Source organism: Somniosus microcephalus, chromosome 1 (assembly GCF_052327205.1).
Source record: "Somniosus microcephalus isolate GS21.2 chromosome 1, FLI_Smic_1.0, whole genome shotgun sequence".
NCBI lineage: Eukaryota > Metazoa > Chordata > Chondrichthyes > Squaliformes > Somniosidae > Somniosus > Somniosus microcephalus.
Window position 1 is genome coordinate 143,671,855 of NC_140987.1, and position 23,859 is coordinate 143,695,713.

General features: G+C 46.0%; 1 protein-coding gene across 3 annotated transcripts in view; it reads left to right on the top strand.

Moving 5' to 3' along the window:
- Positions 1-15,638, top strand: part of LOC147124391 (AN1-type zinc finger protein 5-like) — a 33,372-nt gene extending 17,734 nt beyond the window's left edge. For 2 of the 3 annotated variants that reach the window (XM_085986343.1, XM_085986363.1), the window contains exons 5-6: positions 12,540-12,665; positions 13,732-15,638. In XM_085986343.1, coding sequence (XP_085842469.1) covers positions 12,540-12,665; positions 13,732-13,883 — 278 coding nt within the window. In that variant the 3' untranslated portion in view covers positions 13,884-15,638. Of the gene's footprint in view, positions 1-12,539; positions 12,666-13,465; positions 13,552-13,731 lie in introns of all 3 variants that reach the window. The other variant, XM_085986353.1, reaches the window with a different exon arrangement.
- Positions 15,639-23,859: the final 8,221 nt, after the last annotated feature.

Here is a 23,859-nt window from a genome sequence, read left to right on the forward strand (position 1 = left end):
CACTAACTACTGTTAGGGGGCCTATAAGCTACTCCCACCAGTGTTTTCTGTCATTTGTTATTTCTTGGCTCCACCCATCCTGATTTTCTGGGCTTTATCTCTTCTATTATTGGGGCTACCCCCCCCCCCCCATTTTCCATCTTCCATTTTTTTTTCTCAAGTAAAGTTCCCTGGAATATTTAGTTCCCAACCTTAGTCACCCTGCAACCATGTCTCAGTAATGGTTACTAGATCAACCCATTTATCTTCGTGCTATTAATTCATCTATCTTGTTATGAATGCTTCGTGGATTCAGGACGCCTTTTAATTTTAACATTTTATTTGTCCTGGATGTGACCGTGGTCACTATTGCCCTATTACCTTTGTTAAACTCTCTGACCCCCCCCCCCACTTCTGACACACACTGCTTGATTTCACCCAAATCGCTACTCTGCTCTACAGCCTTGACTTCTCTTTTAGACACAAATTTATCCCTGTCTGACTCCCCCCCCCCCCCCCCCCCCCCCATTAGTTTAAAGCCCTATGTCATTTTAAATAATGCAGTTACGGAACTGCAGCAATTCTCATTGGCTGGTGAATGGCATATTTATAGTGCAGCTACCAGTCTGAGGCTGAGCTGCAGTTCTTGGAACAGAGCTCTGCACATACATGGTTAGATGTGTGCAGAATTCCTATCCCACTGGCTCAATATTTAAATAGGACAGTAGTGTGCACTAATATTTTAAATCAACTACCGAAGCTTTGTTGAAATCCGCATTGACAAATGTATCTCAGTCCAAGGGGCTAGAACTTGTGTATCTGGCATACAACTGGCTTAACCATCTGCTTCCTTAAACCCCTCTTTCCTTACCCCCCCTCCTCCACCTAACAAGTGTGTGAGGAGCTTGCGGATTTCTTTGTCAACAAAATAGCAACCATCTATTCAACTGCTTCTTCCCTTCCCCAAGCTCATCAAGCCAAACCTTTCCCCATTCCCCCTGCTCTACCCTAGCCCTGAATGCATGTTTCTCTCTGGTTTCTGTTGCATTCTCTGCCCCCCCCCCCCCCCCAAGCCCACTCAAAGCTCATCTTGACCATGATTTGTCACCTTCCTCGGTCCCATTCTGACTGGTTGCATTATCTGTGTTCCCCTTGACCTCTCTTCCATTGTCCAGCTCAGTGGGACTGCTATTCTTGATTCCAATCTTTACCTACTCATAGCCAGAGAATATCCAACAATGGCTTCTTTCTCCACTCAGCTAATGTTGCCTTCAGCGTTCCCCTTCTCTTCATCTACATGCCACCCATTGACTATATAATCTGTAGACATGGGGTCAGCTTCCACATGTGAAGTCAGGACAGGTAGCAGAACAGTAGCAAGCTGGCTACAAAACCATAGGGATTAAAGGTAGTTACACAGATTGGCAAAAGGTGGGAAGTGGTGGGACCACTAGAATTTACATTAATGATTTGGAGTCGGGAATCTGAAGTACAATTTCAAAATTTGTAGACGACACCAAATTAGGAGCTGTGGTTAATGCAAAGGAAGTTTGTGACAAAATACAGGAAGACATTAATAAACTTGCAGGATGGGCATGTAATTAGCATATTCATTTCGATGCAAGTGTGACGTGGTGCATTTTGGTAGGAAGGATAAGGAGGCCACATACTGCTTGGCGTCTGAATGGGATAGAGGAGCAAAGGGATCTAGGCGTACAGATGCACACCTCGCAAAGTAGCGATGCAGGTCAATAAGGCCACTTTTTTTTGGCAAACCAAGCACTGGGATTCATTTCTAGAAGGGTAGAATTGAAAAATGGGGAAGTTTTTTTAAACTTGTATAGAACTGTGGCTCGACCACACTTGGAGTACTGTGCACAGTTCTGGTTTACATACTATAAAAAGAATAAAGAGGCATTATTAAGATCATGAGGATTTGATAGGGGAGACTTCTAGTTTTGGACACCCTCAAGTGGAAACTTTAAGTCATAAAAAAAATATAGGGAATTCAGGAGAAACTACTTTATCCAAAGTGTTAAGAATGTGGAACATGCTACCACAAGTAGTTGAGGCACATAGCATAGATACATTTAAGGGGAAGCTAGATAAGCACATGAGATGAGGTAGAAAGGACTAGCAGGATATACTTAGGGTTAGAATGAAGAAGGGTGGAAGGAGGCTTGTTTGGAGTATAAATGTCTGCATAAATAAGTAGGGCCAAATGGCTGGCTTGTTTCTTGCTGTAGGCGTTGCGTAACTCTGATGCCCAGCTCTATTCTCAACCTTGCCATTTCCTCAGCTGTCAGATTGCTTGTCTGATATCCAATCTTGGGCAAGCTGTAATTTCCTCTAGCTAAACACGTAGAAGAACAAAGCCATTGCTTTTAGCCCCGCCACAAACTCTACGCTTAACCACCCCCATTCACTTTCTCATTGAACCAGACATTTTTCCATCTCGGCATCCTGTTTGACCTCATTGAGCTTCCAACCCCATATCCTTTCCATCACAGGCACTGCTTCCACCTATAATGTGGTCTGCCTCTTCCCCTTTCTTGGGTCTTTGTCATTCCTGACTCAATTATTGAGCAGTTTAGGATTCAACAAAGGGATTAATTAAGAAAGGGAAAATAGAATGAGTAAGCTTGCAGGGAACATAAAAGCTTTTATAGATACGTGAAGAGAAAAAGATTGGTGAAGTCAAGTGTAGGTCCCTTGCAGTCAGAATCAGGGAAATTTATAATGGGGAACAAAGAAATGGCAGACCAATTAAATACATATTTTGGTTCTGTCTTCACAAAGGAGGACACAAATAACCTCAGATGTCGGGGAACATAGGGTCTGATGAAAGGGAGGAACTGAAAGAAATCCGTATTTGTAGGGAAATGGTGTTTGGGAAATTGATGGGATTGAAGGCCGATAAATCCCCAGGGCCTGATGATCTACATCCTAGGGTACTTAAGGAAGTGGCCCTAGAAATAGTTGATGCTTTGCTGATCATCTTCCAGCATTCGATGGAATCTGGAACAGTACCCATGGATTGGAGGGTAGCTAATGTTACCCCACTATTCAAAAAAGGTGGTAGAGAGAAAACGGGGAATTACAGACCAGTAAGCCTGTGGTAAACCACTGTTATTGTTGTTCACCGTTGTTGTTGTTGCAGCACACTGTTGTATCTATGCATGCCTCAGCTGGCTCCACCCACATGCCCAGGTATAAAGGTGACTGCTCTGCAGCCCCCTGCCTTCTTGGAAACCAGTCAACCACGAGAGGCATGCTCTGTTCTTTGTTAATAAAAGCCTTTTAGTTACTCTCCGTCTTTTATGAGTAATTAATAGCACATCAATTTTATTAACAAAGACAAAATGTCGGCACCAAGCGCTGAGCAGCAGGCGCTGCAGCAAATGACGGCACCAAACGCTGAGCAGCAGGCGCTGCTGCATGCCCTCAGACCAACATGCCTAGACCTAGACCCTCAAGAGGCGGGTTCGTCTACCAAGTTCGCACAATGGCTGCGTTGCTTCGAAGCTTACCTGGAAGCCTCAGCCGTGACACTAGATGGAAACAAACTAAAAATCCTGGCCTCCAAGGTGGGTCACCAAGTCTACACGCTCATCCAGGACGCGACTACCTACGCGGCGGCTATCGTTTTGCTAAAAGGACAATACACACGCCCGGTAAATACGGTTTATGCCAGACACCTCCTGAGATCCTGCAAACAGCAGTCCGGGGAATCGGTGGAGGCATTCCTACGGGCACTACAGATACTTGGCCGAGCCTGCGATTGTAAAGAGGTATCGGCCGCGACACACACGGAGGGACTTATCCGAGATGCTTTCGTTGCGGGCCTCAAGTCCGACTACTCCCGGCAGAGACTGCTGGAGAAGGGCGAAATCGACCTGAAGAAGGCAGTGGCTCTCGCTAGACACGGCCCACCGGAATATGGACGCATTCTCCCCTAACCGCTCCGCACCGTGGGCGCCGCAGCCTTGGGTCATGGGACCGGCACCAACTGCTGCAGCGATGTCCAAGGGCCCGAAATGTTACTTTTGTGGCCAGGCAAAACACCCCAGAGCACGCTGCCCGGCGAAAAACGCTACCTGCTCTGGCTGCGGGAAGAAAGGACACTATGTCAGCCCCTGCAAAGGTAAAACCACTAATGCCAGCAGCCATCTTGGACGCCTCCAGCTGCGTGGGGATCGGGATCATGGGCGCAGCCATTTTGTCCGCCATCTTGGACGCCTCCAACTCCAATCGCAGGTGACCCGGACTCAACCACCGCCTCGTCTGATGACCACAGCGACTCGCTCGACCATACGCTGGCCTCCGTGACGCTGGACCAATCTCTCCCTCACCAACTGTCCAGGTCCATGATGGACATTGTGGTAAACGGCCGCGCCACTACCTGCCTTTTCGACAGCGGGAGCACGGAGAGCTTTATCCACCCCGACACGGTGCGCAGTTACTCTCTCCCGGTCCTGCCAACGCGCCATCGGATCTCTGACTTCCAAATCCCATTCAGCAGACGTCGGTGGCTACTGTGTAGTGACCCTTTCAGTAAGGGGCACAGAATACAAAAATTTTAAACTTCTTGTCCTGCCCCATCTCTACGCTGCCGTTCTACTGGGGTTGGATTTTCAGTGCCACCTTAAGTGTCACATTAGCGTACGGCGAACCCCTCCCCCCCCCCCCCCCCCCCCCCCAAACTCGGTCTGCAGCCAGCAGCTTTTAAATCGCCCACCGCGCACCATTTGCAGCCTCTCCACGCTTAAAGTCCCCCCCCCCCCGTTCGCTAACCTCGCCCGCGACTGTAAGCCCATCGCTACCAAAAGCAGGCGGTACAGTGCCGGGGATAGGAGCTTCATTAAATCCGAAGTAGCAAGACTCCTGAAGAAAGGGATTATTGGGGGTAGCACTAGCCCATGGCGAGCACAAGTGATGGTAGTGAAGACTGGCGAAAAACAGCGCCTAGTTATTGACTACAGCCAGACGATCAATCGCTACACCGTTAGATGCATACCCACTCCCCGCATATCTGACATGCCCACTCCCCGCATATCTGACATGGTCAATCAGATAGCACAATACCGGGTGTTCTCGACGATTGATCTGAAGTCGGCATATCACCAGCTCCCCATCAGGGCTGAGGACCGCCAGTACACAGCTTTTGAAGCTGACAGTCGTCTCTACCACTTCCTCCGAGTCCCCTTCGGCATCACCAACGGGGTTTCGGTCTTCCAAAGGGAGATGGACCGAATGGTTGACCAGAACGCGCTGCAGGCCACCTTCCCCTATCTAGACAACGTCACCATCTGCGGCCACGACCAGCAGGACCATGACGTTAACCTAGAGAAATTCCTCCGTACGGCCCAGCGGCCGAATCTAACATACAACAAGGACAAATGTATGTTTTGCACCACGCGCCTCGCCATTCTTGGCTGCATAGTGGAGAACGGAGTCATCGGCCCCGACCCCGACAGAATGCGCCCCCTTATGGAGCTCCCCCTCCCCCACTGCCAAAAAGCACTGGAGATGCCTAGGGTTTTTCTCTTACTATGCTCAGTGGGTGCCCCACTATGTGGACAAAGCCAGACCCCTCATCAAGTCCACCCCCTTCCCCCTGATAGCAGAGGCATGTGCAGCCTTCACCCTCACAAAAAGAGATATTGCGAAGGCCACAATGCACGCAGTGGATGAGTCCATCCCTTTCCAAGTGGAGAGCAACGCATCCGACTTCGCCCTAGCTGCAACCCTTAACCAGGCGGGGAGACCCGTGGCCTTTTTCTCAAGGACCCTCCAGGGCCCTGAGATTTGACACTCCTCTGTCGCAAAGGAGGCCCAGGCCATTGTGGAAGCGGTGCGACGTTGGAGGCATTACCTGGCCGGAAAAAGATTTACCCTGCTCACTGACCAGCGTTCAGTAGCTTTTATGTTTAACAATGAGCAGAGGGGCAAAATCAAGAACGACAAGATCTTGAGGTGGAGAATTGAACTCTCCACCTACAATTACGATATCTTGTACCAGCCCGGGAAACTCAATGAGCCCCCAGATGCCCTATCACGTGGTACATGCGCCAACGCGCAGGTTGATAGACTGCAGACCCTCCACAATGACCTCTGCCACCCGGGGGGTTACCAGGTTCTTCCATTTCATCAAATCCCGTAACCTGCCCTACTCCATCGAGGAGGTCAGGACCATGACCAGGAACTGCCAAATCTGTGCCGAGTGCAAACCGCATTTTTATAGGCCAGACAGAGCAAGCCTGATCAAGGCCACGAGCGCCTGAGCGTCGATTTTAAAGGGCCCCCCCCCCTCTGACTGCAACGTGTACTTCCTCAACATAATTGATGAGTACTCCCGTTTCCCGTTTGCCATCCCCTGCCCAGACATGACCGGTACCACGGTCATTAAAGGTCTGAATGACCTTTTCGCCTTGTTCAGCTTCCCTAGCTATATCCATAGCGACCGGGGCTCATCCTTTATGAGCGACGAACTCAGTCAGTACCTGCTCACGAGAGGTATTGCTACAAGCAGAACCACCAGCTACAACCCCCGGGGGAACGGCCAGGTGGAAAAAAACGCGACGGTTTGGAAGGCCGTCCTCTTAAACTTAAAATCTAAGGGCCTTCCGACCTCTCGCTGGCAGGAGGTCCTCCCTGCGGCGCTCCACTCCATCCGGTCACTGCTTTGTACGGCCACCAATGCCACCCCCCATGAAAAAATGTTCACTTTCCCCAGGAAGTCCACATCGGGGACCTCGCTACCGACATGGCTGACGTCTCCAGGACCCGTCCTACTGCGGAAGCACGTGAGGTCCCATAAAACGGACCCCCTGGTCGAGAGGGTGAGCCTCCTCCACGTGGCGTACCCGGACGGGCGGGAGGACAGTCTCCATACGAGACCTCGCACCTTCGGGTGCCCCTGAAACACTACCATTGACATCCACCACAACCCAACCCCTGTAGACGGCATGCCGCAGCCCCAGGACCCGTCATTGACCACCCAACCACTCAATGAGACGCCAGATTCAACGTTGGATGCTGCACCATCACCGCCGCCACCACGACGATCAGGACGGCATACAAGGCCACCTGATAGACTTACTTACACGAACCTTTAGTACACTTCACCCCGCCGGACTCAATTTTAAACAAGGGGTGAATGTGGTAAACCACTGTTGTTGTTGTTCACCGTTGTTGCACACTGTTGTATCTATGCATGCCTCAGCTGGCTCTGCCCCTGGCTCCACCCACATGCCCAGGTATAAAGGTGACTGCTCTGCAGCCCCCTGCCTTCTTGGAAACCAGTCAACCACGAGAGGCTTGCTCTGTTCTTTGTTAATAAAAGCCTTTTAGTTACTCTCCTAACTCTCCGTCTTTTATGAGTAATTAATAGCACATCAAAGCCTGACATCGGTAGTTGGGAAAATGCTAGAGTCCATTATAAAACATGTAATAGCAGAGCACTTGGAAAACAGTGACAGGATCGGACAAAGTCAACATGGATTTACAAAAGGTAAATCGTGCTTGACTAATCTACTGGAATTTTTTGAGGATGTAACTGGTAAAATAGATAAGGGAGAACCAGTGGATGTGGTGTATTTGGACTTTCAGAAGGCTTTTGATAAGGTCCTGCATAAGAGATTAGCATGTAAAGTTAAGGCACATGGGATTGGGGGCAAGGTATTGACTTGGATAGAGAACTGGTTGGCAGACAGAAAGCAAAGAGTTGGAATAAACTGGTCTTTTTCCGAGTGGCAGGCAGTGACTAGTGGGGTACCGCAGGGATCGGTCCTTCGACCCCAGCTATTCACAATATATATTAATGATCTAGTCAAGGGAACTAGATGTAATATCCCCAAATTTGCAGACGACACAAAGCTGGGTGGGCGTGTGTGCTGTGAGGAGGATGCCGAGAAACTCCAGGATGATTTGGGCAAAAGCATAGCAGATGCAATATAATGTGGATAAATGTGAGGTTATCCACTTTGGTGGCAAAAACAGGAAGGCAGATTATTATCTGAATGGCAATAGATTGGGAGAAGGGGATGTGCAACAAGACCTGGGTGTCCTTGTGCACCAGTCGCTGAAGGTAAGCATGCAGGTGCAGCAGGTGGTTAAGAAGACAAATGGTATGTTGGCCTTCGTAGCGAGAGGGTTTGAGTACAGGAACAAGGATGTCTTGCTGCAGTTGTACAGGGCCTTGGTGAGACCACATCTTGAGTATTGTGTGCCGTTTTGGTCGCCTTATCTGAGGATGGATGTTCTTGCCATGGAAGGAGTTCAGTGAAGATTCACCAGGCTGGTAACTGGGATGGCAGGAATGACACATGAGGAGAGATTGGGCTCTGGAGTTTAGAAGAATGAGGGGCTCTCATTGAAACTTATAAAATTCTAACAGGACTGGACAGACTAGATGCAGGAAGGATGTTCCTGATGCTCAGGTAGTCCAGAACCAGGGGTCACCATCTAAGGATAAGGGGTAGGCCATTTAGGACAGAAATGAGGAATTATTTCTTCACCCAGAGTGGTGAACCTGTGGAATTCTCTACCACAGAAGGCAGTAGAGGCCAATACATTAAATATATAGGAAACTTTCGTTTATCTGGAGGTTAAATGTCCAGAAAGCTCTACTGGCAAAGTTCAGGAGTCGGTTCAGATAATTTTTTTTCTCTTCGTTGCTTCTTTTCTCCAGTCCTGGCTCTGCAAGCGTCTCTAGCTAAGCAACAGCTTCAGCTAGACGCTTGCAAGCTGCGCTGACTGTATAGAAGCACAGGGTTTGTTGCTTAACACGGAGCTCTGAGCTCCGTATGTTTTAACATTAGCGCTGGTTTCTACAGTTTTGATCTAACAACACCAGCTCGGTGCCGGATACCAGAAAGTTTCCTGTATTCAAGAAGGAGTTGGATAGGCTAAAGGGGTATGGGGAGAAAGCAGGGAATGGGTACTGAATTTGGATGATCAGCCATGATCGCATTGAATGGTGGAGCAGGCTTGAGGGGCTGAATGGCCTACTCCTGCTCCTATCTTCTATGTTTCTGTTATTCCATTGATTTCTGGCTGGTCTCCCACCCTCTAAAATTCATATCATCCAAAGTTGCTGCCCATGTCCTAATGAGCACCAAGCCTTGCTTGCATTTTCCTTTCACCCCCACCCTACCGTTTGTTCTTGCTGTCCTATATTTGGCTCCAGGGTCCTTAACACCTGAAATTTGATATTTTTGTTTATTAAGTTCCTCCAAGACCTTGTCCCTCACTGTCTCTGTAACCTCCTCGAGTCCTATAACAAACCACCCCCCCCCCCCTTCACAACAGTCCTGCCTTCAACTGCCTAGGTCATATGCTCTGGCGTTCCTTCCACAAACCTATTTGTCGCTGAATACCCAGCCTGACCCGCTCTTGTTGCCACAATATTTGTGGCTGGTCAGTTAAGTTTCTGGTGACCCCTCCCCAGGATGATGATGTTGGGGGATTCGGCGATGGTAATGCAGTTGACTGTCAAGAGGTGGCGGTTAGACTCTTTCTTGTGGGAGATAATCATTGCCTGTCTATATTTGTTATACTACTCTGATAACAAACCAAGCTTTGTGAGACAGCCTCCTCCTAGGGAGTAGTTCACAGCATTTGGTTGGGCTGTATTGCTGACATTGTACTGCATCTTTAGTGTTACTATGAAATGTAAAATGCTTCATAGCAACATGAAATTTGCAGTATAAATACTAAGTGCCATCTGCATGGAATCTTTATGATCTCCACAATGCTTCATTGCTTTGAATACGCTACAATACACAAGATGCTGTGAACAACTCCCTGGACGAGGCTGTCTCAAAGCTTGGGTTTCATATCACATTGAGTAGTATGACCAATTGCATTTATATAGCACCTTTAGGGTTGCAAAATTCCAGGAATTTTTAAGAGGAAACTTTCCATGGGAATTGAGGTTTTTTTTGCACACTGATGGTTTTTGTCTCTGATTCTTGTATTATCTTTGTCATCAAAATAGACATACTGTTCCATACAAATAACAAACGGCTTTCAAAACTTTATTTAGGTTATAATTTTGAACTTTATTGAACCCCCACAAAAAAGACCCATCTAAATAAAATAAAAAGAGCGTCAGCTTATTTAGCCTGTATTTTGTCCCTTTGTGTCTTCTACTCATGAGTCTTCTACTCCTCATTGCTCCTCCTGATTCTCTGGCTCTGATGTGTCCATTTCCTCCTCTGTCACTGTCTAGCTGTGTGGTGGACACTTCTGTATCTGGCTCAATAAGTTGTAGGTTCGCCCAGATAGCCACCAGTTTCTCCACTCTCTGGTTAGTCAGCCTGTTGCGCACCTTTTGTATGTGTATTCCCAAAAAGTGACCAGTTACGTTCAGAGGCCGCTGACAAAGGTGGGATTTGGAGTATCACCGATGCAATGGGTGACAGGGCCTCAGATGCACAAAGTCCCTTCCACCAGGTATGTGCACTGATATGCTTGTATGATTCCCATATGCCATCCCCATTCCAAAGACCTTGCTTGGTAGAGAACTTTGCCCACGTCCAAATTGAGGTGGCATGAGAGGGTAGAAATCACACTAAGTGGTGTTGATCTGTTCTCCAGAAAGTATTGGTCTCCCAACATGCTTTGGGTCCAGCATGTATGCTGTAGCATGAATTGGATTGACACAATTCTTGACTCGTCTGTATGAATTGAACAATTGCCTTCTCCTCTGCTTTTGAGCAGCAGGGATGTGGGTAGGGCAATGCTGATTTGTTCTTTTAAATCGGCAAAAAAGCCTCAACATCTGACAAGACAGCGTCATCTTCAATCTGAGCAATTGCAGATACTACTGGTGAGAGTAGTTTAAGGCTGCTAACCACTCTCCCAAAACACATCATCCAGCAGTATTTTCTTGATGGTGGTTTCCATATCCCCAGACTGGAATATTGCCATTTCTTGCAGCGACTCCTTACCCTCCAGAAGGCTGTTGTACATTATGACAACGCCACCCCATCTAGTGTTGCTGGGCAGCTTCAGTGTGGTGGTGTTTTTTTGTCATTTGCTTGGAGTTGTAGGTTGCTGCAACTACCTGTTTTCCCCTGACATACTCAACAACTTGCTTGGCTCTCTTGTACAGTGTTTCCATGGTTCTCAAACCCATGATGTCCTTGAGGAGTAGGTTGAGCCCATGAGCTGCGCACCCAATAGATGTAATGAGGGTAGGCCTCCTCCACTTGAGCCCAAGCAGCCTTCATATTCGCAGCATTGCCAGTAACTACTGCAAAGACCTTTTGTGATCCAAGATCGTTGATGACTGCTTTCAGCTCATCAGCAATCTATGTGCCTGTTGTCCTTTGTGTCTGTGCTCTTGAACACCGGGAGAAGAGTAGAGATGGTGTAGTTTATGATGCCCTCCCCTCGTACATTTGACCACCCATCTGAGATAACTGCAACACAGTCTGCCATCTCTATCGTTTCTTTGAGCTTTCCTTGGACTCTGTTATACTCCGCCTCCAGCAAATAAGTAGACAGAGCATGTCTGGTGGGAGGACAGTATGCAGAGCGAATAATATTGAAAAATCTCTTCCAGTACACATTGGCTGTGAGCATGAGGGGTGAGCCTGTCTCATATATACAGCTCGAGCAAGGCGCTCATCTGCATTCTTCTGGCTATGGTTATCCATTGTATCAAAGAACCTTCCAAGTGGGCCAGGAGTTGCTGATGAGCCTGATGCTGAATGTGAACCATCATCTTGAATGGAAGCAGAGAAACTCTGGGCTGACTGCTGTGAGCGTTGAGTGAAGTTGTTGCATTTGGATAAATGCTGCTGCATCTTTGTGGCATTCTTTACATATGGCTTTGTACAGTGTTTGCACATGTACACAGTCTTTAATGCCTGGGGTAAAATGCTTCCACACATCAGACGGTAAACGTGGCATTGTTCTATGCAGAGAAATAAAGGGCATTCGTCTGTGTCGAACTGCGGTCGATCAGCACAATTGCAACAAGGTGAGTAAATTTTTCCTGATGCTCCATGTGATGGAAGCATGACCTGTGCATGCACGATGCTACATCACCAATAGAGGGAGCTAATCGCTCATCCACTCATCCAACCAATCAGGACACATCTGTTCACAGGCGCACAATTTGTAATTATTAAAACAAGCCAAGTAAGAAGATAAACATATATTGATTAAGAAATTCCTTAATAATTAAGATTCCATTTGTTAATTTTGAGGACCTGTGGAGGAAAAAAATACAAAAAAAAAAAAACAATATTAAGCTAGCATGTGCTTTTTTGGGCAAAATTCCCAAGCTAAACTTCCCATGGAAAATTTCTGGAAATTTACCAGAAACTTTCCACCCCTTCGCAACCCTAAGCACCTTCAATATAGAGAAACATTACTTGGTATGAGGCACAAATGACATTTTTATTAATCTTTGAATTTTTATCGTAACTTGTAAGCATTTGCACAATTGTAAATCGGACTATAGCATGGATTGCAATTATTTGGAATAGATATGTACATAACTGCAGAATTCGTGCAACTTAAATTACCTACTTGTGTTGGTACAGTTATAGAACAACCATCTCCATTAGCTGCACCAGCTAGTACATCAGGGAGTGAAGATAAGTCTCCAGAAGTACCCCGACCCAAGAAGAACAGGTGTTTTCAATGCAGGAAAAAAGTTGGTCTTACAGGTGAGACTAATTCTTGTAACCTGAGAAAAATGCACATGTACATCGTTTGTCAAGAGAAAGGGAATTTGGTGCTTTTAAGGGCTGAATTAGTGACTGCAGTGGCCTTTAATTTAGGGTTTATATTTTTTAATACAGTTCCAATAAGCTGCAAGAGGTGGATTCTTTCCAGCTGGTTGCTTTTATATTTGCTAAGAATCTGGTGTTCCTCTTGGTTACTGTAATTGTTTGCTGTTCTATGGATAGGGCAAATGTAAAAACTAAGATGGGGACTTTTTTGATTTTGACTTTGCTTTAGTTCTGCTATTGGAATCTGTTTGACCAACCCTGTGCGGATAATCATTTTCATTTGGTCATTCTTAGCTACTTTTAATTTTTGGGGTGGTGGGGGCGATTGTTGGCTAGGGAAGAGAGAAAATTCCTCCCTTGGTCTCTGCATCAAGCAGTGATTCATCCTTGCCAGTTTCAAACTACAGCTTAAACTCTTCTAGCCATCTCTCCTCCAACTTCCCAGCCCATCTGTCTTCAGTCAACCTCGTCCTTTAAGCTTACACCCATGGCCAGATTGTTGTCTTGTGCAGTGTTTCCATTGTGGAGATCTCTACCATTGCTAAAGTTATCTGACTATTTTTCCTTTTTACCATACCTGACCCTGTATCTTCCTCCAATCTCACTACCCTCCTCCCTTCCCCAGCTTCCACATATTCATAAACACACTCAACTTCCCATTGTGACTCATGTCTTTTTATCCACTGCTGTGCCCTCCTCCTCTTTCTCTTCTTTCCACCCCCCCCCCTTCTCAGCTGGTGATCTTCCAATTGTCACTGTTCCCCATGGCTGCTGGAGGGAATAGATCTGGGGAGGAAAAGGGAGGATTTGGCTGATTCCTGTAAGTTTATATGTATGAAGACTGGGTCAGGTTGAATTGAGCTGGCCTTTAATGCCTCCCTATTAATTTATGTACAAAAGATGGCCACTCGAGCATCCTCGGCCCTCCTGCCTATGAAGCTACTTCAGCACAAGTATGACTTTAAGAGAAGGTAATGAGAATTTTTTTCCCTCTCTATAGCGGGTTTTGACTGTCGATGTGGGAACTTGTTTTGCGGACTCCATCGTTACTCAGATAAACACAATTGCCCGTATGATTACAAGGCAGAAGCAGCAATGAAGATCAGGAAAGAGAACCCTATTATTGTGGCTGAGAAAATTCAGAGGATTTAAACAGGCAACTGAAGAGGACAGTAACTATCAAAGACTGCATTTATTCCTTTATTCTCTGATCTATTGGGATCCTTCATAGAGCAGATGCATGGGCTGTTTTAATCCTTGTCTGTTCTCCAAGTTTATGCTTTAACCTTAGTTTCTTCTAATTGTAAGGTGGCTGGACATTATCAGACGCAATTGAGCACACAGTACTACATCACGACAAGTGAAACCATTGACTTACAAAACGGACAGTATGAGCTGGTTTAATGGAGATTGCTAGCAGTGGTTGATGTGCCAAGCTAACTTAGACAATGTGTTGTAGTGCTTTTAATTGAGTAAAATGACCAACCAAAAACTTTGTCAACCTGAATGTGTTTCTAGTGCCTAAGCAAACTTCAGTCTTTGGATTTCTTGTATGGTCTATAGAATTTTAAAGGAGTATGTAAAGATACAGTAGATCATATCTTTGAATAAGTAGAATTTTAAGGTAGGTAGCTGATTCCACAACAACTGTAGGAGCTGCCTTCTCTTGGGCATACTTGGACCCAGTTTTGTAGGTTAATGACTTTCATGCCGGGGTTATTCAGGGAAAACTTGTGCAAATAGGGAAGGCTTCCAAAGTAGTTAATAACTTGTTTTATTCAATATTTAATTAGAAAGCAATTTTTCCTTGCCTCTACTGAAACAGAAAATCAACCTGTAATGTGTTCAGAAAGTATTTAACTATGGCAGTCTGAGTAATGCAGAATGTTAGAGGCCAATGAATATGATGAGCTTGTTTTACATTTCATAGAACAGTTAAGTCTGATTTCATTTATCAAAGCATATGTATATTAGTTCCACGTAGCTCAATATGATGAATGCAGGCTATGTTTACAAAAGTTGCACATGCTTTTAACAGAAGAGGTGTTAGTGAATTAAGTCATACTAAAGCTGTGTCCAGGCAACTAACAATGTCCCAGTTATACTGCATGTTGGTGAGTCTGATTCCTTGTGCCACATGGATACCAATGTGCAATATAATGCTGATATCAGAAATTGGCAGCCTGGTATCACTAAGAAAACCTGGAAGAGAGAGCCTTGCATGGCAAGTGTGACTGTATGTGGCACCCAGTCTCTCTTATTCCTTGAACTTATTCAGTCCACTAAACTGACTTTTCCTCTAATGTTTGAGCTGATGAGTTTGCTCAAACAGTCAGAGGCTGTGTGTGTGTGACCTTGCTCTGCCACAATGGGTATGAGTAGGCAGTATATTTCTGCTGGTACCATACACTCATCTTCACCCAATCTCACCTTTAAGTACCACAGTGCATTATAACTGGGCTATATATTTGTACAATGGTAGGAGTGTAGCATTGGCTTATTGCATGGACTCAACATCCTCAGCAGTGTAAATGTTGACTGTAGAAATGGCAATATACTTAACTGAAGCTATTGTACTTTTTAAATCTGTTATTGGAAGATTTCTGTGATGTACTAAGTATTTGCATTTTTAATCCAGTACAACTTAGACATGTAGCGTGATCAGAATCTTAACAATTTTATCTAAGCTGTGATCTTGATTACTGTTCATTCTTGCAATAACTCTGCACATTTAACTACAGTACACAGGGGCTTGAGTTTTTTGTTGACAACTACAGTATTTATGCCTTTTTAATTTTTAATCTTGGGTATGTAATTTGTACAGAAGTATTTATATTTATGTAATGCATATAATCATGCTAGTCAGCATTTATGCAAAATTGGATGTAAATAAATATGTACAGAATAGCTTTATTGCCACACTTGTTTTTTTTTGTTCTACCCCCACCTTCTGAATAAGCTGTTGTACATGCTTAGATGGGCCTTATAACTGTACCTGTGTTTCTCTTCCAGATCCTGTTTTCAGCACTTCCTCATTAATTTTAGACTTCTAGCATTCTGAGGAGTGTTCATGTCAATATTAAGTTGAGTTGGAAAATTCCAGGATACATGATGTACATGGAGGTCTTCTGTTGAAGTGTTGCTGTTTCTCCATTTTCAGCTAGCTGTATTGTAACTCTTTGTAGTGTGGCTTATTGCCATCATTGGGTGGCCACAAATGTTACATGGGTGTGTTCAGTGGCCTCAAGAGTAGGAAGCACCATTTTGTCAGGAGCATAGTTAAACAGATGGCATCGTGGCATTCAGAAAGCAATCAATTTAGAAGAGGACCCTGTGAACATGAGCAAAGTGGTATGAGCATTTTTTTCTTAGATTTTCAATTCAACCAGAAGGTTAGGACATTTTTGACAAGATATTGAAGTGTAACTAGAAGAGAATTTGTTCATTAAAATGCATAGAATAATGAACAGCAATATATTTCCAAGTCGCACACCATCCTGACTTGGAAATATATTGCCGTTCCTTCGTCGCTGGGTCAAAATCATGGGGTACCTTCACCACACACTGCAGCGGTTCAAGAAGGCAACTCACCACCACCTTAAGGGCAATTAGGGATGGGAAATAAATGCTGGCCTTGCCAGCAATGCCCACATCCTGTGAATGAATTTATTTTTTAAAAATTAAAAAAAAGAAATTCTGTGCAGTCACGCAAATGTCTTTGGTGCTGAGCTGATTTACTCCAAGGCACTTAAGTGATGCATGACTGCAGATGGTCATTCTTGTGCTGTGCACAGCAGTCATTTGGGGGGGGGGGGGAAATCTGTACAGTAGCAGACCTACTTTGGGCATATAACATCTTGCATTTATATAGCACCTTTTAAACATAGAAAAATGTCCCAAGGCACTTCAGAAGTGTAGCCACACAATATTTGATGCTAAACTAAAGGAGAGGTAACTAAGAGGTGGGTTTTAAGGAGGCTGAGAAGTTTAGGCAGGGAATTCCACAGCTTGGGGTCTAAAGGCACGGCTGCTAAAGGTGGGGCAAAACGAGTGGGTATGCACAAGAGGCCAGCGTTGGAGGTATTTGGTTCTCAAAGGGTTAGAGATGGGGTGGGGGTTGAGGCCATGAATGGATTTTAAAGATGAAAGTTTGAAATTTGGAAATGGAAGCCAATGAATGTCAGTGAGCACAAGGGTGATGGGTGTGAGACTTGGTATGGGTTTGGATAGGGGCAGTAGTTTTAGGTGAGCTGAAGTTTTATGAAGAATGGGAAGCTGGCTAAGAGCATTTCAATAGTAGAGTCGAGTTGACCGCCATCTATGAACTTGTTAGTGTTTAGACCTATTTCAATGCTTAAACAAAAGCAAAATACCGCAGAGGGTAGAACGCTGAAATAAAAACAAATGCTGGAAACACTACACAGGAGAGGCAGCATCTGAGTGGAGAGTAACCAATGACATTTTTGGTCAATGTTTGGCCTGAAATATTAACTCTCTATCTCTATCCTCTGATGCTGCCTGACCAATTCCAGTATTTTCTATTTAAATGCTTTTACTGAGATGGCAGAAATGAGGACTTATGTGCAGCAGCTTTGTCTGAACAATAGGGTGGTTTCCAAAATCACCCTGCTGGAGTCATTGACACAAAACTGTTAATGGCAAGAATCTGAAATACCCTCACTCCTAGCATGCAGCATCAAAATTGGTAACTCAATATAGATGGTAAATAAAAGCTGTTTGGCTCCACTATTGGGTGTGCTGACTTGTGTCTGATATATTTAACTTTGCTTCTCATCTCTTCCTCACACAAACACTATACTAAGACTTGTATAAGGCAACTTGAAAGTGCCATTGTTTTAATGGCAATGTTTCATAACTTGTATGCATTTTAGCCAGTTTTGTAGAAAGAGATTAGTTGGCAGTTAATGTATATAAATATCTTAAGGCTTGCAGGGTTAGGCAATGAAGCCTGGTTAATGATGTGAACAAAGTATATTTTTTGCAGCTTGAGCAAGTGATAAATGATGGCTGGTTACACAGTACCAGAAAGTGCTCATTTTCTGGATATTGCTACAGGATTTCTTTTAATGTTGCTGTTTTCTCTAGAATTTTAGATTATCCACTTAATTCAAGTATCTACTTGTATAAATTGGGACTCAAGTATTTATTATCGATGCATACAATGACTTTTTTTAATTCTCTCCTATGGATTATTCCAATGCGATATCAAAGTTTCTCTAAGGCTTCCCCTCTTCCTCCCCAAGTCAAATCTTAATGACTTGAATATGTTAGTTTGAGGTACTTCCTCATAATGCATTCTCTCCACTCTTCTATATCTGCTAATGTACTGAGCTGATGTTTTACTTTCATTAACGGGGGGAGTCTTAAATCATTTTGGTAGTCTTGAGTTTTATATTCTGAACTAAAGCAAGAATATATGGGGAACTGAAACAACTTGTTAGTTTGCCATTTGATGAACTGGGCTGGCACTAATCCATGATGACCTGAGTTTAAAATCCTCTGGCTTTTTGCTTCCAAACGTGCAGAGATATTGGGGAAGCTGCCCCTGACGCATGCCTTTGATCCTTCTCCCTGCCTTGGTCTCTACATTGGGTCCTATTGTGTTTTTCCCAAATTTAGCCAATTGCAAACCAACACTTTGCGTTTCCTTCTGTGAAGTATTGTAGAAAGCCCTAGTCAAAGTAATCAAGATTTACTATTGAGACTACAGAACTGGCCAGGTGGATTCAGTATTCACCTGCAATTAGATGTGGGAGTCACCATCTTGCTTAGCTTTTCCCAGTGCACCACAGGCATTCCCAAGCAGAAAGACTGGGATGTGTAAACTTAGGACCGAGGGAGAGCTTGGACAGATGGCAGTGTTGGGGAATTGGGGATCTTCAACAATGGAGAAAAAATAGTTTAGTATTTCATTCATTAAATACTCAATTTACACATCTTTAACTGTTAAATATGGAGACATAAACAAAAGCTGCATTTTTTATAAAAAAAAACTTTCAAAGGAAATGCCATGGCTGCAGTGATTTGCCCTTTCATGCAGATAACTGTCTAATGCTGCTAAACAAACTCCTACATAATGTATTGTACACTGTCAACCAAAAATTTCCTGTTGCTTTGCCCTGAAGTTGTAACATCTTTGTTATCTTGTTTCCAGATAATTATTCAGCTCAAACTTGGAGTTTGATCTTTTTTTCAGAAATCTAAAAGGAATGGGGTAGATTTGCACTATTACAGGGCTGGACTTCAGCCTGGTTAATGACATGAGCAAAATACATTTTTGTCTGCTTTTTCTTGTATATAAATATTTGTGCAACTAACTTTTTTTTAAACACTCCAGATTTGTTATCACCCTCAACCCTACCCAATGAGAGAGAGAATTTTTGCCATAAGAGAAACCATATTACCACAAACCTCCAATTTCAAGGTTCTACATGGGAACACCACTTGCTTTCCAAGGCCCAAAGGAAGATGGCTTCATCAGATTAAGAGCCAGTAAACCTCTGATCAGATGAATACAGCTGCAGAAGGCTTTGCACTGATATGCCAGGACAGAAAGCTGACCTCCTGTCCAACTAAATATAATTGACATCTATTGACTTGATAAGCTTGTGTGTTTTTGTGAATGTATATTTTGAAAAATTATGATTTGTTTTAAAATGGTTTGTTAGCTGTATCTCTGGGATGTTGTTAAAATGACCTTTTGACCTGCAAAGTTAATTTTGTGAATTGCTAAGTGTTGCTGCTTGAAATTGAATTAGAATCAGAATAGTACAGCACAGAAGGAAGCCATTCGGCCCATCAAGTCTGCGCCAGCTCCTTCAAAGAACAATCCAGTTAGACCCACTATTTCCCCACATCCCTGCAATTTTTTCTCCAAGTATGTATCCAATTTCCTTTTGATGGCTACTATTGAATCTGTATCCACAACCCTATCCGGCAGTACATTCCAGATCCTAATCACTCATTGTGTTAAAGATTTTCCTCATGTCGCCTCTGGTTCTTTTGCCAATCACCTTCTTGTTATTGACCCTTTAGCCATTGGAAACAGTTTCTCTTTAATTATTAAATCCAAATCCCTCATGATTTTAAACATCTCATCAAATTTCTTAGCCTTCTCTGCTCCAAGGAAAACAACCCCAGCTTCCCTAGTCTATCCACGTAACTGTATTTCCTCATCCCTGGAACCATTCTAGTAAATCTCTTCTGAACCCTCTCCAAAGCCTTCACGTTCTTCCTAAAGTATGGTACGCAGAATTGGACACAATACTCCAGCTGGGGCCAAACTAGTGTTTTATATAGGTTTAGCATAACTTCCTGGCTTTTGTACTCTCTGCCTCTATTTATAAATCCCAGGATCCCATATGCTTTATTAACTGCTTTGTTAACCTGTCCTGCCACCTTCAAAGATTTGTGCTCTTGCACACCCTTTAAAATTGTACCATTTAGTCTGTATGATCTCTCCTCATTCTTCCTACCAATTTGTATCACCTTGCACTTCTCTGCGTTGAATTTCATCTGCTATGTGTCCGCCCATTCCACCAACCTGTCTGTCTTGAAGTCTTACTAGCTTCCTCACTGTTTACTACGCTTCCAAGTTATCTCATCTGCAAATTTTGAAATTGTGTGCTGTAGCCCTAAGTCCAAGTCATTAATCTATATCAAAAACAGCAGTGGTCATAGTACTGAACCTTGGGGAACGCCACTGTATACCTCCCTCCAGTCTGAGAAACAGCCAATCACCACAACTCTGTTTTTGATTCCTTAGCCAATTTTGTATTGTGGTAAACCACTTTTATCGTTCACTATCGTTACACTATAGTTATTACTGTTATATCGTTACTCTATGGTTATCACTGTTCACACTGTTGTATCACTATACGAGGTCGCCTCTTGTCACGCTGCTATACCTGGGCTGACCACTGCTGACTCCGCCCATGACTCCACCTACCTCCCCAGGTATAAAGGTAGTCAACTGGCTGGCATTCCTCCTTGTTGTATCCGATCACCCACGAGGGTGGGCTCTGTTATTTAGCCAATAAAAACCTATAGTTACTTTCTTAACTCGTCGCTTTTCATTGGATGAATTGATAGGTATATCAATTTTATTGGCTAAATTTTTAAATGTCGACACCTGAGCAGTCAAGCGACCAGCCAGACGCCCAGCTACAACAGCCACAGCAGCCGGCCTGGCTGCGAGCCCGCAGACCACCGTACCTGGATCTAAACCCACAGGCAGCAAACTCAGCCCTCGACTTCGAACACTGGCTGAGCTGCTTCGAAGCCTACCTGGGAGAATCCGGCGTGCCTCAGAAATCCATGCTAAGAGTTCTGAACGCCCAAGTGAGCCCTAAAGTATTCGCACTCATCCGGGACCTTAAAACATACGAGGACGCCATCAACCGGCTGAAAAGACAGTACCAAACCCCGGTAAATTCCATGTATGCCAGACACCTCCTGAGATCCCGCCCGCAACAGCCAGGAGAGCCCGTGGAGGAATTTTTACAGGTGCTACAAGCACTCGGCAGAGACTGTAACTTTAAAGCGGTAACGGCAGCAGAAAATACTGAAGACAATGTCCGCGATGCCTTCGTGAAAGGCCTGCAGTCCGACTACTCACGGCAAAGACTACTGGAAGCAAGGGACCTCGACCTGGACAAAGCTGCAGCCCTCGCGCTCTCTCTCTAGAGGTGGCCCATCGGGACCTCGAGGCATACTCAAGGTATTGTAACTCGCGACCCTGGGACTTGGGACCGACAGCGATACCCCCCGCAGCAACCCCCCTGGGACCTACCTCAGCGTCGGCGTCCCGGACCCGATCGAGACCGCCACCCCCGCTACCGGCTCAGACATCGGACCCCCGCGATCGGGCCGCCGGCTGCTTCTTCTGCGGCCAGGCGAAACACCCGAGGTCGCGCTGCCCAGCCAGGAACTCTACCTGCTCTAACTGCATGAAGAAAGGCCACTTCGCTAAGGCCTGCAGAGGTGGATCATCAGAGGCCAGCAGTGCCTCATGCGAGCTGTGGGGGCGGCCATCTTCCTTCAAGGCAACAGAGGCCAGCATCCCCACATGTGAGTCATGGGGGCGGCCATCTTTGATACAGGCAACCGACACCAGCAGTGCCTCGTGAGTTATGGGGGCAGCCATCTTCGACGCCATTTTGTCCAACCTCGTGGGAGACGCCATTTTACCCACCACGCCCGACCGCCACCGTGCCTCTAGACCCGACTACTGCCTCAACCGCAGACTACAACAACTCGCTCAGCTATACACTAGCCTCCGTCACACTGGACCAGGCCCGCCCGCATCACCTGTCCAAGTCGATGATGGACAGCAAAGTAAACGGCCACGCCACGACCTGCCTGTTTGACAGCGGAAGCACGGAGAGCTTCATCCACCCAGACACGGTGAGCCACTACTCCCTCCCTGTCCTGCCAACGCGCAACCGGATCTCGATGGCATCGAGGTCACACGCCACAGACATCAGCGGCTACTGTGTTGTGACCCTGTCGGTTAAGGGTACGGAGTATAAAAATTTTAAACTCCTCGTCCTGCCCCAGCTATGCGCTGCCGTCCTACTAGGCCTAGACTTCCAATCCCACCTCCAAAGCGTCACGCTAGCATACGGCGGACCCCTCCCCCCACTCACAGTCGACAACCAGCAGATTTTAAACCGCCCACCGCGTAACACCTGCGGCCTATCCACCCTCAAGGTCCCGCCACCTTCCCTGTTCGCTAACCTCACCCCCGACTGCAAACCCGTCGCTACCAAGAGCAGGCGGTACAGCGCCGGGCACAGAGCTTTCATTAGCTCTGAGGTGCAGCGTCTCCTGAAGGAGGGCATCATCGAGGGGAGCACCAGCCCCTGGCGTGCCCAGGTCGTGGTCGTTAAGACCGGCAATAAAAACCGCCTGGTCATCGACTACAGCCAGACCATAAACAGGTACACCCAGCTGGACGCATACCCCCTTCCCCGCATATCTGATATGGTCAATCGGATTGCGCAGTACCGGGTATTCTCCACCATCGACCTTAAGTCGGCCTATCACCAACTCCCTATCCGCCCTGAGGACCGCCAGTATACAGCCTTCGAGGCAAACGGCCGCCTCTACCACTTCCTTAGGGTTCCCTTTGGCGTCACCAACGGGGTTTCGGTCTTCCAAAGGGAGATGGATCGGATGGTTGACCAGAACGGGCTGCACGCCACGTTCCCCTATCTAGATAACGTCACCATCTGCGGCCGCGACCGGCAGGACCACGATGTTAATCTGGAGAGATTCCTCCGTACGGCCCAACGGCTGAACCTCACCTACAATAAGGATAAATGTGTGTTTAACACCTCGCACCTTGCCATCCTCGGCTGTGTAGTAACGGAGTCATCGGCCCCGACCTCGAAAGAATGCGCCCCCTCATGGAGCTACCCCTCCCCCACTGTCCAAAGGCACTGAAGAGAACCCTGGGGCTCTTCACCTACTATGCCCAATGGGTGCCCAATTATGCAGACAAAGCCAGACCCCTCATGAAGTCCACATCCTTCCCCCTTACGGAGGAAGCGTGCGCAGCCTTCTCCCTCATTAAGGGAGACATTGCCAAGGCCACTATGCACGCAGTGGATGAGTCCATCCCCTTCCAAGTCAAGAGCGATGCATCCGACTTCGCCCTAGCCGCCACCCTTAACCAGGAGGGGAGACCGGTGGCCGCCTTCTCAAGGACCCTACAGGGCCCTGAGATCCGACACTCGTCGGTCGAGAAGGAGGCCCAGGCGATTGTGGAGGCGGTACGACGCTGGAGGCACTACCTGGCAGGCAAATGATTCACCCTCCTTACCGACCAACGTTCGGTCGCTTTTATGTTTAATAACAAGCTGAGGGGCAAAATCAAAAATGACAAGATCTTGAGGTGGAGAATCGAGCTCTCCACCTACGATTATGATATCTTGTACCGGCCAGGTAAGCTGAACGAACCCCCCGATGCTCTGTCACGAATTACATGCGCCAGCGCGCAAAGTGATAGACTTCAGACCCTCCACAACGACCTCTGCCACCCCGGGGTCACCAGACTTTACCACTTCATTAAGGCCCGCAACCTGCCCTACTCCATCGAGGAGGT